This window comes from Chenopodium quinoa, unplaced genomic scaffold (assembly GCF_001683475.1).
Source record: "Chenopodium quinoa cultivar QQ74 unplaced genomic scaffold, ASM168347v1, whole genome shotgun sequence".
Lineage (NCBI taxonomy): Eukaryota > Viridiplantae > Streptophyta > Magnoliopsida > Caryophyllales > Amaranthaceae > Chenopodium > Chenopodium quinoa.
In genome coordinates this window covers 384,770-399,311 of record NW_018742974.1, presented here as the reverse complement: position 1 = coordinate 399,311, position 14,542 = coordinate 384,770, and the positions used below count along the sequence as shown (strand labels likewise).

The 14,542-nt window shown below is 36.6% G+C and overlaps 2 protein-coding genes across 2 annotated transcripts; both read left to right on the top strand.

Annotated features, from left to right (window-relative positions):
- Positions 1 to 3,302: 3,302 nt before the first annotated feature.
- LOC110729212 (pentatricopeptide repeat-containing protein At2g30780-like) lies at positions 3,303 to 13,966 on the top strand. Its single transcript, XM_021908922.1, has 4 exons — positions 3,303 to 4,060; positions 4,813 to 6,731; positions 7,283 to 7,387; positions 10,329 to 13,966. Exons 1-2 carry the CDS (start codon positions 3,629 to 3,631, stop codon positions 5,917 to 5,919), a joined length of 1,539 nt encoding a protein of 512 aa, XP_021764614.1. The 5' UTR covers positions 3,303 to 3,628; the 3' UTR covers positions 5,920 to 6,731; positions 7,283 to 7,387; positions 10,329 to 13,966.
- Positions 6,316 to 10,521, top strand: LOC110729272 (protease Do-like 1, chloroplastic). Its single transcript, XM_021909001.1, has 5 exons — positions 6,316 to 6,320; positions 6,612 to 6,731; positions 7,294 to 7,387; positions 9,764 to 9,822; positions 10,329 to 10,521. The coding sequence occupies exons 1-5, from the start codon at positions 6,316 to 6,318 to the stop codon at positions 10,519 to 10,521; spliced, it is 471 nt and encodes a 156-aa protein (XP_021764693.1).
- Positions 13,967 to 14,542: the final 576 nt, after the last annotated feature.

The following is a 14,542-nucleotide window of genomic DNA, read 5'->3' as shown; positions in this document are numbered from 1 at the left end:
AATATTACAACTTAATCTTGACTGAACCCTTCGGGTCACACCCTTAGCAGTAAACGAACCGACTCAACGAATTAATTCGGAAGAAATTAATTCATCGCCCGAGTATTAAATATTTAGACGTCGGAAATTCAAGCTTCGAGCGTCGAAATCGAGCGTCGGAAGTCGAGTAAAAAATATAAATCACGAGACACGCAAATAATAATAAATCGACAATATTTCCCAAAATACCCCTAGCATCGGAATGCCCCGAGCATCCGAGTGCTAGGGGCATAATGTGCTAAGCATTGGTGGCTAGCATGCGCACCTAGCCAAGCCTAGGCTGGCTGGGGCATGCTAGCGCACCAACGCTAGCAGCTTAAGGCAGCCACGGCCGCAAGCAACAGTAGCAGCCCGCACAAGGTGTGCGCGGCTTGCTGGCCGCAAGCAGCTGCAGCTCGCACAAGCGTGCGTGGCTTGCTAGCTGCGAGCAGCAGCAGCCCGCATCACCTAGGTGCGGGTGGTGGGCCGTGTGCAATAGGGGAAGCAAGTAAAGGGAGGGTTAAAGGTGAGGGACATGTGTCACAAGGAGAGTATGGAGTGGGGAGCAAGTATGGTCCCCTACTCTCCAAGTGGTCCTCACTTCCCTTTACATATAATAGTGACACTTGTAGATTTATTATTAGTTTGCTTATTTATTTTAATTTAGCTTTAAAATAAATTGTGGAATTTCATGACTCCCACATTGATGGGATAGAAATTCCTACTCTCCCTCTTGCCTATAAATACCCATCTTGGGTTTTTGGGAAGAGTGCTTGAGTAGGAGTTCAATAGAGCATTGCATTACAAAAACTCTTAAACTCATATAACACTCGGGTTTTGGTCGGACCTCGCTAACCTCGAGGTAACGGACCTAAAAGTCGCTAGTAGTTTTTGCGAGTGGACTTCCGTAGGAGGCTCGCGTATTTTCGGAGCTTAAAGCTTTCAAGTAAGAGCCCGACTTTGAGGGCGAAGCACGCGACAAAGGTAAATTCCGATTTTATCCTTTTATGTTTATTTGTTATGCTTTATGATTTTATTAATTGCGAGTGGTTTTTTGAGTCGGGGTTGTTTCCGCAGTAAGTTGGACTTACCAAAACCCCAACACTAGCAAGCTACGGCCAGCAGCCCGCACATAATGCGTTGCTTGCTGGCGCACTGCAGCTAGCAGCCCGCACATGTGCGAGGCGTGCTAGCAGCAGCCTTCCGCAACAGCAGCCCGCACATGTGTGCGTGGGCGTGCTGGCCGAAATTGGCTGGCAGCCCGCAAGTGCGGGGCTTGGCTAGGTTGGGTAGCTAGGGCCGTGGTCATTGGGGAAGCATGTGAGGGAGGCTTCAAGTGTGAGGGACAAGTGACACAAGGAGAGGAAGGAGTAGGGAGCAGGTATGGTCCCCTCCTCTCCAAGTGGTCCTCACTTCCCTTTGCATGTATTAATGACACTTGTGGATTTATTATTAGTTGCTTATTTATTTTATTTTAACTTTAAATAAATTGTGGAATTTCATGTTTCCACATTGATGGGATAGAAATTCCCACTCTCACTCTTCCCTATAAATACCCACCTTGGGTTTTTGGGAAGAGTGTTTGAGTAGGAGTTCAATAGAGCATTGCATTAGCAAAAACTCTTAAACTCATATAATACTCGGGTTTTGGTCGGACCTCGCTAATCTCGAGGTAAGGGACCTAAAAGTCGGTAGTTGGTTTTTGCAGGTAGATCTCCGTCGGAGGCTCTCATGTTTTTGGGGATAGAGCTTACAAGTAAGAGCCCAATTTGTGGGGCGAAACACGCGACAAAGGTATATTTCCTATTTTGCCCTTTTGTGTTTATTTTATGCATTAGTGATATTATTTATTGCGAGCGTGATCCTTGGCTCGGGTTTTTTCCGCGGTGAGTGGGACTCACCAAACCCTAACAACGGTATCGGAGCCCCGCTCGTTTATTTTTAATCATCATTTTTTTTCAAGGTATTTTTATGACTTATTTTTTCTGGTTTTAAGTTGCTAATTAGATGAGTAGCTCGTATTATCCATTTTAACCTCGTATTAGAACTGACTTCAGCTCCCGAACCCAGATTTCGACCCAAAAATAGTGAATTTTGGGTGGAAAAGGCGTTCTAGAAATGGTTTTATCCTTTAATTTTGCTTTTGGTGTGGTTTGCTTTTGAATTTTGAATATTTCATCTCTACACAAATTGGCGAAAAATTAATAAATTGTGAGTACTTACAATACTTTTTTTTTTAGATACGAGCTATCAAATAAGTGGAAAACAACAACAAATACAACAGATGAAAACAAACAAATACAATACTTTAAGAGCTTTCAAAAAAAAGAAAAAAAACAATACTTTAAGACCATTTGAAATAGCATGGGCTAAAAAAATTGATATGATACTCCAAAAAAAATAAAATAAAATTCAACCAACATAAAATTAGCAAAATTAACACAAAAATAGTTAAAGTCACTAAAATTTACTACTACAATTACATCAATAAAGCTTGAGTATTCTATTTTCTACAATGTCGACGACAGTCGGACAGCTGGTACTGTTGGTCACTATGAATTTCTGCATGGGTAAGCCCATTGCTCATTAGACACAGAATCAAAAAGAGATAAAGTGTAAGTTCAGACTTAAAAACTAAATTGAGTTGTTTAATGTTACTTGATAAAAGCAAATGTGACTAACATTTTAGGGCACCAAAAATAAAATAAGTGACTATCAAATAGGGACGGAGGGAGTATTACATAAAATCGGATCATTCATAAGCACCGATGCACTCTTTTTTTTTTTTTTTTTTTTTTTTTTTGAGGGGAAACCATAGAAATAGCATAAATTAAATAAGCCAAACGACACTTACAAAAATCAAGTAACCACTTCAAAGAACAGACCTCACGTCAGAAACATATTTTTCTCCTAATATACTTACTTCTGCACCGAAGAACATGCTGTAAATCATTGATGACGTCCTTGCGTATTTCCAAAATACATCAATCTCACAAATTCGTGCAGCATCAAAGGAGAAATAACAGTTCCGTTGCCGAATATTTGCTATCTTTCGTCTCTCTTGACCAATAGACCCTAAAATAGAAAAACCCCATAGAAGGGGAGAAACAACTCTCATAAAGAGAGACTCACAAATTCTCATAAAGAGAGACTCACTTATTGAATATATGTAAAACAAATATTTTAGGCCCGTGAGCCCGCCATTAATAGAGCGGGCTTGACCAATTTATCAAGCCCACATAAAAGGGCTTGGGTTAGCTACAATTAGCCCGTTGGACAAAAAATAAAGTATAGACCCGATCCGTTTCCCGTCTAAGCCCGCAAACGATTACCTCTATAGACTAAAGAGGGGATTGGGGCTTATTACCATGAATATTTCCATCCATAGCAGTCCCAATTTCTTTCTTTCTTTCTTTCTTTTTTTTTTTTTTTTTTTTTTTTTTTTTTTTTTTTTTTTTTGGGATTTTTGTGGGGGTTGCACCAAGCCACCAATACACTCTAGTTATTACCAATATCAAACATTTGAATTAAAATTCCATAATCTCCCATTCAACTTCTCATATTCACTCTCCTCCCTTGGAAAAACACTGGTTACTATCTCTCCAAAGCAATGAGGCTTCAATGGCGGCTCCTCCTCCGCCATCACCGTCACAAAATCTTCCCCTCACCACCATCCATTTCTCCCTCACTTTCTCTCTCCTCCCCACCTAATTCCACCCCATCAATTCACCATTCTTATTCCTCCTCTTCTTCTTCTTCCTCATGTTCGTCTTCGACGCCATCTGCATCGACCGGAACCGGCGGCGTGCTTCAATCCTGGTTATTCACTTCATCTGATCGCCATATCTCGTCTGCCAAAGCTAAATTAACCCATAAAGTTTCAATCTTGAGAGATGAGTTGGTTAAGGTTAAGGATGATTCTGAAGCTACTAATGAATTGCTCGAACAAATGGGTGTTTCTTTGTTTTCTTCTTACTATGATGGCTCTGCTTTGGTTGAGCTTTTGGGTGAACTTCGTGATTTTCCCTATTTAGCTCTTCAGGTGGGTCTTCTTTATTTGCTTTTAATTTTAATTAATTTCTAGGGTTTTCTATGTTAATTTGCTTGTTATTTGTTTGGTTTAATGTATATTTTTTTTGCTAGAGAATTAAATTTGTTTATGTTTGAGACCCTAGAATTGAATTTGTTTATGTTTACATGAACTTACTTTGTATTATAATTGACATGATGTATGTTTCCGATGGTGCATTATACCAGGAACTTATTAATTTTGTATGAATTTTCATGTTCTGCTTAATATGAGAATCTGGAGCTTTAAGAAAAAGAAATGATATATTCGAGGAAGATCTTGTTGTATTATTTGGTGATGGTATGGTTTTAGGATCCAAAATTAACAAGAAAAGCTATACTTCGTTTAGAATCTAGTTGTACTTCCTCCGTCCTATATTGCAGCGCTTAGTGTTTCATGCATTATCGTGCAATACTTATGATATTAAAGTCTTTGGTTCTATAAGTACAAATTGTAGGATGTTGACTATTTAAAAGCATATCAATTAAAGCCTTAATCCCATAAGTGGGATTGGCTACATGAACCAAAAGTGATTATTCCATGTAGTCATCAACATGATTTTAAAACTTGAAATATTTAGAGAACGGAGGAAATTATTATTTGTAAAAGCTTTAGATTTAAAGCATGTCAGGTGCAAATTTTTGATTTTTGATAAAAGTTTGTTTCTTATGTTAAAGGATGTTGGCTTTGCTTAGTGGCTTGGTGGTTTCAATTTTTTATTATAGGTTTTTAATTGGAGGAGAAAACATGCTGGCTTAAGCTTTCCAGTTACTAGTGAAGAGTATGCCAAGGTTATTATGGTTGCTGGTAGAGCTAGGAATGTTGAACTTGCTGTGGAGCTATACAACGAATCTACTAACAACGGTGTTAAGACATCTACTATTTATAATGCATTGATGAGTGTTTATATGATCAATGGTTTGCAAGATAAATGTCAATCTCTTTTTCGGGAGTTCAAGATGGAAGAATTATGTAGTCCTACAATTGTTACATACAACATTCTTATTTCTGTTCTTGGTCGCTTGATGTTGATAGATCATATGGAAGCTACACTTCAAGAAATATATGACTCAGACCTCTCCCCTACCGTGAGTACATATAACAATCTGATTGCTGGATATGTAACAGCTTGGATGTGGGATCAGATGGAGAACACCTATTGTATGATGAAATCTAGGAACATTAATCCAGATAATAACACGTACATGTTAATGCTAAGAGGCTATGCACATTCTGGCAATTTAGAGAAAATGGAAGAGATGTATGAACTGGGGGAACAACATGTGGTTAAGGATGATCTGTCTGTAATAAGAACCATGATATGCTCCTATTGTAAATGTCCTTCTGCAAATCGAGTTAGAAGAATTGATGAATTGATCAGGCTGATTCCCAAGGATGAATACAGACCATGGCTGAATGTTTTGCTTATTAATGTTTATGCTGATGAAAGGCTGGTTGAGAAGATGGAGAATTTTATCAATATTGCTTTAGATCAACACACTGCTGTCAATACCGTGCGTGTGATGCGTGCAATTATCACTGCTTATTATCATTCTAACGCTGTTGACAAGCTGACTAACTTTGTTAAGCGTTCAGAGTCTGCAGGATGGAGAATTTGTAGGTCCCTCTATCACTGCAAAATGGTAATGTTCGGATCACAAAACCGCCTGGAGGAAATGGAAAATGTACTCACTGAAATGGAGAAGATCAACATAGACCCGAGTAAGAAAACATGGGCTATTATGATCAAAGCTTACTCAAAATGGGATTCTAGATATAAGCTTGATCAAGTAAAAGGATTGATGTGCAAGTATGGATATGGTATTGCTTAAAATTACTGGTCTTCACGAGTGGCTATCATGTACCTTGCTTACTTGAAGAGGGGTCTAAGTTGTAAACTATAATCGGGATTAACATGGCATTTTGAAACTTGAGCATTACCTTGCCATTGTATGCAACAAGCCAACACTTCTCCAAGTGTACAACTTGAAGCTAGATTCTTATATTTGACAGCATGATATACTGTCATATGTGCTATTACTTGGTTTGTATGGGTTTTTAAAGTTTGCTTGCATCCACTAATCAGACATTAAAATTCTTTAAAACATATGTTTTTCATTAAAAGTTTGACTGTTGCTTTATTGGTTCAAACTATCTTATCTTGGTGACAATGATTTTTTGTACAGTTGAAGTGATAGCTATAGCAAGTTTTCCCAGTCATAAAACCAATGAAGTTGTTATTATAGACACTGATCCAAAATTCTATTAGAAGCCCGTTGAAGACTTAAAGAATTAGTCAATCAGTGAAATTGCTGAACATTTATTATTCTAGTTACTTCTTTAGACAATCCACAATCTCAATAATAAATTTGTACTGACCATTTAAAAGCAATATTGAATCTCCCTTATCTGTAGGTTTAATTTCCATCTATTAATATAACAGTTGTATGGGTTTACATTGGATTTAGTTTTCTGGGTTGTAAATATTTGATGGTCATGAATTTTTATTGGTTTGTGAGAATAGACAGGATGCGTTGACATCGGATGTGTTAGAGGTTCCCCAGGGGTCTGGATCAGGCTTTATTTGGGATACAGAAGGTCACATAGTCATCAATTATCTGATTTGTGGTGCTTCTGATCTCAGGTTTGTTGTTCAATTCTGTTGTGCAATGTTTCACATTATGTTACAGGCCCGCTTACCTTTTTGAATTCTCTTGTCTACTATCATTTGAATGTACTATTTCATTTTCTAAAGTTGATGCTGCTATGAGTGCTACCTCTCCATCCCAGTAGCAATCCTGAATTTTCTATTTCTTTTTTTACAAATATCAAATTTCGGATCCTGAATAATTATTGTGAGCGAGAGGGAGTATATTCTTTGGGTGTACTATGTATCTGTAGGTGTTACCCTTTTATATATCGAAGTGGAGAATAATTGAGATCTTTATTAATATAGCAACGTTGAGAGAATGAGGGTTAAGCAACCCCCAATACCTCAGCCCACAGACACTCCCCGCAAAGCAAAGTTGAGTGAAGGGTCACATGTCACATTCTCATTGGCTACTTTGTATGACAACATCTCTTCGATTAGTTCCCTCATTCCATACATTAATATTTTAGCTTGTTGTGCAATACTTTGAATATAATTTTCCTGTGAGACACTGAGTATAATATTTTGACTTCAAATGTTGTTAGTGATTTTACAGGGTCACTCTTGCTAACCGATCTACTTACGAGGCCAAAGTTGTTGGGTATGACCAAGACAAAGATGCGCTGTTTTGCGCATTGAAGTACCTAAAGGTAAATTGAGACAAGTACCTATTGGTCTCTCTGCAGATTTGCTTGTTGGTCAAAAAGTCTTTGCTGTTGGGAACCCAGTAAGTTTTGTTTTTCCTTCTTATAATACGGGGGAACCCAGTAAGTTATATGACCTATTATGCAGCAAAAGGCCAAAAATTGATGGTCTTGCCATTTTGGTTGTTGATATTTCTTTCATGATTTTTTTTAAAGGGATTTTGATGACATGTACTCATCTCTTTTTTTGCTAGATTGTTTGGTTTCAAACTTCTTGCCATATATTGAATTGGTGATAGGCTTTTAAGTATTCTGCAATCTTGTAGTTCCTCTGTTTTTTAATATTTGCAACACACCTTTTATCACGCTTTTAGAGGAGGTGATTAAATTAGGTAAACAAAGCTATGTAATTCAAACCGTAGTAACTTATCCCTTTTTTCTTATAGGTGGTAAAATTTGTTGAATTAATTTATCCGTTTAACTAGTCTAATTTCTCCCTTAAAATGCGTGCCAAAGGGGTATGTTGTAAGTAAGTAAAAACAGATTAAGTATGTTTTACCATGATTTTGTGGAGTAATGCCCAACTATAGTGTAAATTATACTTCTATTAAAGTCGAGATGCCACTCATAAGTTACTTCTATAAGTGACCAAGCATAAATTTTTGGAAAGTTTGACTTTGCTGCCTATGAAACACATGTATTTCACTTTTATTTTACTACCTATCAATGACAATTTGTTAAAAATCACTACCACTTAACGGAATCAGTTAGAGTTCCATTAAGTTATATTGTTTTTTAACAAAAAAAATAATAAAAAAAAATTACAAATAAAAAATAAAAAACCAGCCACCCTCTTAAAAAAACCCAGCCACCCTTCTCCCTCCCCCTGGCAGCTGGCGCCGGCGACCACATTTACCCCCTTTCCCACACCTACTCCCTTTCCCCCCCACCCACAAAGCTCATCTCCCCACCTACCAGCATCACCAGCCACACGCACCACCAGTACCATTACCCAAAAAATCAAAAAAAAAAATCCCCATCCTAACCCTAAACCCGCCTAAGCCCACAGCCATCACAAACCTAGCGCCACCCACCACACGCACCACCAGCACCACTACCCCCACAAACGCACAGCCACACCCACCACATGCACCACCAGCACCACTACCCCCACGCACGCACAGCCACACCCACCACACGCACTACCACCAGCACCATCACACACGCACAGCCAGTGAGCCACACCCAACACGCACCACCAGACCACCACTACCCAAAAAAAAAAAAAATTACAATAAATTGATGGAAAAGGGTAAATATACCTTATGGAATCTTCAACTTTTGGTTTATATGGTTAAATTCGACCATGAAAACCCCACTGGAGTTTTCATGGTCGAATTCGACCTAAAAAACAATTAATTGGTTGTGCCATGGTCAAACACGATCAAAAGCGGCCCTGGGGTGGGTGGCGCTGGACTTCAAAATCCGAGAAGAGAGAATGAGAAGAAGAAGGGAGGCGGAGATGAGAGAGAAAGAGGAGCGAGGCAGAGATGAGAGAGACCGAAGGGAGGAGGGAGGCGGAGATGAGAGAGAAAGAGGAGGAGATTCAGAGGAGAGAGAATGAAGAGGAGGTTGGGGTTTAAATTTTTTTTTTTTTTTTTTTTTGGTGGCCGACGGGGAAGTAGTTAGGGTGGCTAAGGAGGGAGTGGTGCCAGAAGGTGATAGTGAGGATGGCTGGATCTCACTAACGGAAATACTAATTGATTCCGTTAAGTGGTAGCAATTTTTAACAAAGTGTCATTGATAGGTAGTAAAAGTAAAATAAAAATTTTCCTAGGTAGCAAAAGTGAAACGCATGTGATTCACATGTAGCAAAAGTCAAAATTTCCTAAATTTTAATGATGTTTATTACGTGAATGCTGTTTTGTATAGGATTTTTGTCTTCTTCATGTGAGAAGAAAACCTCTAAGATGGGACAACACCTAGTAGCATGTGTTTTGAAATATGTACTTTTTTTAAAGCCTATTCAAATTGAGACTATTGTTGCTATTTGTAAGAAATAATTATATCTGTACTTTGGGCACTTCTAGTGTTTTAACCCTTATTTTCTTACACAATAACTATGAAAGGTCCCAATACTATCTTCAATTTTGCTTTAGCATGCATATTTTAAAAAAATGAAAAAAAGTAGCTATAATAGGGGTAGGGGTAGGGCAAAAGTGGTTAAATGTGAATGAAATTCTGAATGTAAACAAAGAGAGAACAAGGAGTAAGACTAGGAAATTAACACGACAATTGTAAATCTGATGTGAAATAACCCGAAAATAAGGGGGAAAAAACTCATTCATATTTCTTAAGCTTAACGCCTTAACTACTCCCCAGAGACCTCTTAGGTTTCCAAAGTATTGTGGTGCAATTGTTGGACTCGAAATTCGTGAAAAGTGTGTATTTTTTCCCCTTTATTTATTAATTTAATTTATGAGTTACCCTTGTTGTTTTAAAAAATTGTCAAGCTAACCTTACAGATTAATAATTCACCTAGTAACATTTGGGACTTGAATAAAATTTTGTGGTTTTAAAGGTATGGATCATCAGGTAGTATATTTAACATTATTGAAAGCATATATTCCAAAACTCAAGAATCGTAGTGATGAAGTGATAATGTAAACTTGTCAATTCTAGCTGCCAAAAAAGTGTGCTTCCATTGTATTTCCATTGTATTTCAACTGTTATCTTGATTGCAACCTAAGCTACTACTTAAGCTATCTGGCCAAGTAAACAGAAATTCAATGAACCTGGAATCATCTCTCTTTCTTAGCTAAAATCACAAGTTTATATGCTGTCACTAAAAACCTGTAAGTTAAAATATTTTGATTCCCCTTTAATGATAGCATTTTGGAAGCTAAAAAGGCTACTTGTGTGACCACTTACAATGTTTTAAATGTAGTGGGCTCAGAAGGGAAATCAGCTCTGCTGCAACAGGACGTCCGATTCAGGATGTTATACAGACTGACGTTGCTATAAATCCTGGTAACAGTAGAGGTCCAATTCTAGATAGTTCTGGCAATCTCATCGGGATAAGTACTGCTCTATACTCTCCTTCTGGTGCATCTTCTGGTGTTGGTTTCAATCCCTGTTGATACTGTAGGTAATTAATTCTCTCTTTGTCAAGATCTGGAGTAGGGGTGAAAGTTCGGTTTGCGGTTTGGATTATAGCCAAAACCGAATCCAATTCGAATTTATTCGGTTTTAGAAATCTCAATCCGAATCCAAACCGAATTATGATTCGATCCAATCCAATCCAAACCGAATTAATTCGGTTTTTCAAATTAGAATCCAATCCAAACCGAAATTTGTTCCCTTCTTTTGCAACATTTAAACTCGAAACTCGAACTTCACCTAGAAAATTCCTACAATCATTTCATGTTAACTACATTCTTTGTGAGAGAGTAAGATATTGATAAAGGAGAATTGAGAATTAGTTTTTTTTTTAAAAGTTTATTTATGAAAGGGGAAAGTGGTTGGATAATTTGAAAAAGAAAATTAGCTTAAATTATTGGGTTGAAATTCGGTTTGTAATTCGGTTTTCGTTTTTTTTTAAACCCCAAACCGAATCCAATCCGTAATCCATATTTTTTAATTTTTTCAATCCGATCCAATCCGAATTCGGTTTGGTTTTCGGTTCGGTTCGGTTTTAATCTGAATTACTTTCACCCCTAATCTAGAGGGTTTTTATTGGGTGCGGGAGTCATTGCTTGAAATCTCATCACCTGTGTTAATATATTCTCTCAATTTATCTATTCTCCCTTTATTTATTACTAGTTTTGTGCCCTGGGTATTACCCGGATAGTCTATTGAATTTTAGGATAAACTTTTTTTTAAAAAAAAATTTCTATATGCAAAATTTTAGAACATACAACTAATACAAACAGTGTATTAGATTTAGGATATATTGACGTATAATGTTAATCAAATTTTTTACTAATGGAATAATAATAACTTGACAATCATACTTGTAAAATAAACAATAGTACGTACTACTGCTCATCATAAAGTTGTGAGTGGTTTTGATAAAGATTTTGGGTCACCTAGTAGGTCTTAAAAGTAACATAAGTAGCATGACCAGAGCAATTAAAAGAAATTAGTTTGGAGTTGCACCTATTTTAATGTTATTGGATGATACTTCTTTTAATTTATTAATAACTGCAACTTCTTTAAAAAAAATTATGAAGTACAATTTAACAATCGGCTGTAAACTTTATACTATTAGTAACATTGCAACATTTGTAGCTTCTTCCAACTCACAAATTATATCCACTGTACATTTGCTTAAAAAAACTCAACATTTAAATTATAATCCCTCCTAATATGAAACCTTCTTTTTGCCTAAAATCTTTCGTAGCCGAGTATTTTTGTATTCTTTACCATATTGCTTAGTTACCTACCTTTTTCTTATTTTGATTTTAGGAAAAATTAACAAAAATAATCCAAACTATTGACTTTCTTTTCATTTTAATCCCAACTATGATTTAAATGAAAATAATCCCAACTATAGGGAGTCCTTCTCAAATTAGTTTATTTTACCTATAACTTGTGATACTGGTTATACTTTTTTTTTTTATTCATTTATTTAATTCAGAATCGTCACCCACCATTCACCTATAGGGGGTCCTTCTCAAATTAGTCTATTTTACATTATTTTTACCTATTAAATTCTTATTCATTTATTTAATTCAGAATCGTCACCCACCATTCACCTACAACCTCAGCCTCTTCCGTTGCACAACCACCACCCACAAAACACATGACCACTAACAACTAACCCCCTCCACCACCTCATCAATCATCATCACACCTAGAAATTTCAACATCTAAACTAAATTGGAGCTTTTATACCATAATCATATCACACACTAGACCATCATCAATTCTTTGTATCAAAGAGTTGGTCCTTTTTGGAATTCTGGTTCATTCCATCACACACTCCTTATCTCTCTCTTCTCAAACCACCATGGACACACTAACACCTCCTCGCTGCCACACCACCACCACCACAACCCCTCCGCCACCTCTTTATCACCCACCTGTGGCGTCCCCAACTCACCCCTCGACCCCACCTATACCCCGTTTTGCTACCAATCGCATCTTACGTCCACCTTCAACGCATCCCATTTCATCTCCTACTTCTTTGACTCCCCGTTCCTCTCTCTTCTCCCCTCCCCTCTCTCCTTGATCTCCCTGTTCTACAATCGTTGGTGTGATTGTTGTTGGGGGTGGTTGGTGGTGCTTGATGGTGATTATGCTGGGGTGGCCGAAAGGGTGGTTTAGGTGGATGGGCTTGTCTGGCAACTTGGCAATATACTTTTATGGCTGGGGGTTGATGTAAAGGTGGTTTTAGTGGTTGGTAGGTGGTGAGATCAAAAGGTGGTGGTAAATTATTTTTATAATTTAAAAATTTGAGAATCGACCCTTATAGTTGGGATTATTTTGATTTAAATTATTGTTGGAATTAAAATGAGAAGGAAGACAATAGTTTGGATTATTTTTGTTAATTTTTTCTTGATTTTATTTTGTTTAAAATTATATTTCATGGACTATTATACATAGCAATGTGTCACATTAATGCTTATTTGTCGTGTGCGCTATGGTGAGAAGTTAAAGAATTTATAAGATATTTATTGAAATTTATTATAATTTATATATATGAAATATAGGAATTTATTGAAAGTACAATTTTTAACCAAACTTTTATAGAAAATAGAATTTTAACCTAACTTTTTTTCATCATATAAAATCTATCCAATTTTTTATCATACATGTCAAACTAATATCAATTATTGTCTAGCGAAAAATTAAAACGCTAAGTGTTGTTTTCTCGTGACTTGGCTAAAAGTTTAGCTTTATATATTAGTTATATGATTTACCTTTTCTCTTGTGGAGGTAGAAAAGGATGACATATATTTTGTTATTTAATTTTTAACTTGGTGGCATCCTAGATCAGCTTGTGAAATATGACCGATCATGGGGATTAATTTGCCCCAGATCAATCAGTGGAGCAACTAGGAGTTAGTGGAGTGCTTGTGCTGTATGCTCCATCCGAAGTTCCTGCTGGCAAAAGCGGTATACTTCCGATAATTGTTAATATACACTGATAATACTGTTGTGCTTCAAGTATTCCACTTGGAATTTGACTAAGGTTGTTCATACGTTACTACATGGTCTTCTATCTACAAAAACTTGATGCTTACGGATGACTAATACTAGGGGATATTATAACATCAGTGAATGGCAAGAAAGTTACTAATGGTAGCGATTTGGACAGAATTCTTGACAGCCGCAAAGTAGGGGATAAGGTATGCTTCTAATATGGTCGCCTTATATTGAATCCTCGTCACTATTCTAGCAGGGACTTATCCTCAAACCAAAACCCGATGAGTCATAGTTAATCTTAGGATTTCCTTATATAATGTATGCCATGTAAATTTGGGAAATGGCCATTTGGTGGTAATCACCATGTATTATGCTAGGTAAATTGGGAACTGGCCGTTGGTGGTAATTGTCCCTTAATGATGCTTATTTGATTGATACGCCGGAGTGGAAAGCCAAGCAATTCTTGTACTAGTATAAAATTTTGAAAAAAAACGAAAATAAATAATCCCACTTTTGCCTGATCTGACAATAACAATCACACCTTTTGATTATTACAAGGCAATCCCACCTTGGTATACTTTAATGTATGCTTATTTGCAACAATTAAATTCTCAAACTGTAGGTTAAATACAGAATTTAATTGATGATTATAATTTAAATGGATTGATATATGAGACTACGATTATGATTGATACGAAGTATGGAGTATATTGATTGGTGTATTTATGTCCATGTTTACTTTTTTGCCTTTAATTTAAAACAATTTTCATGTTATGAAATAAAGGGTAATCAAGTACTTTTTATGTTGACAGCACTACCTTCTCCCTTTCCTAATTTAATAGAAATAAATCAACGGAATGAAACAAATAGGATGATTAAGTTGCAAATATTAACGTGAGTATAAAGTATCATTAAATAGGGAAATTTTAAAATTAATTGATGTAGTGGTATAAATATTTTTTCAATAGTATAATTAATAGGAAAAGTTGTCCGGAAAAATTCGACCTTTGG

Bases quoted from the DNA above. Each gene is read 5' to 3' on its own strand.
- LOC110729212 (XM_021908922.1), top strand. From the start codon at position 3,629: ATGAGGCTTCAATGGCGGCTCCTCCTCCGCCATCACCGTCACAAAATC. The intron at 4,061-4,812 runs GTGGGTCTTCTT...TTTTTATTATAG, and splicing joins TTCCCTATTTAGCTCTTCAG to GTTTTTAATTGGAGGAGAAA.
- LOC110729272 (XM_021909001.1), top strand. The intron at 6,732-7,293 runs GTTTGTTGTTCA...GTGATTTTACAG, and splicing joins TGTGGTGCTTCTGATCTCAG to GGTCACTCTTGCTAACCGAT. The intron at 9,823-10,328 runs GTGTGTATTTTT...TTTTAAATGTAG, and splicing joins GGACTCGAAATTCGTGAAAA to TGGGCTCAGAAGGGAAATCA.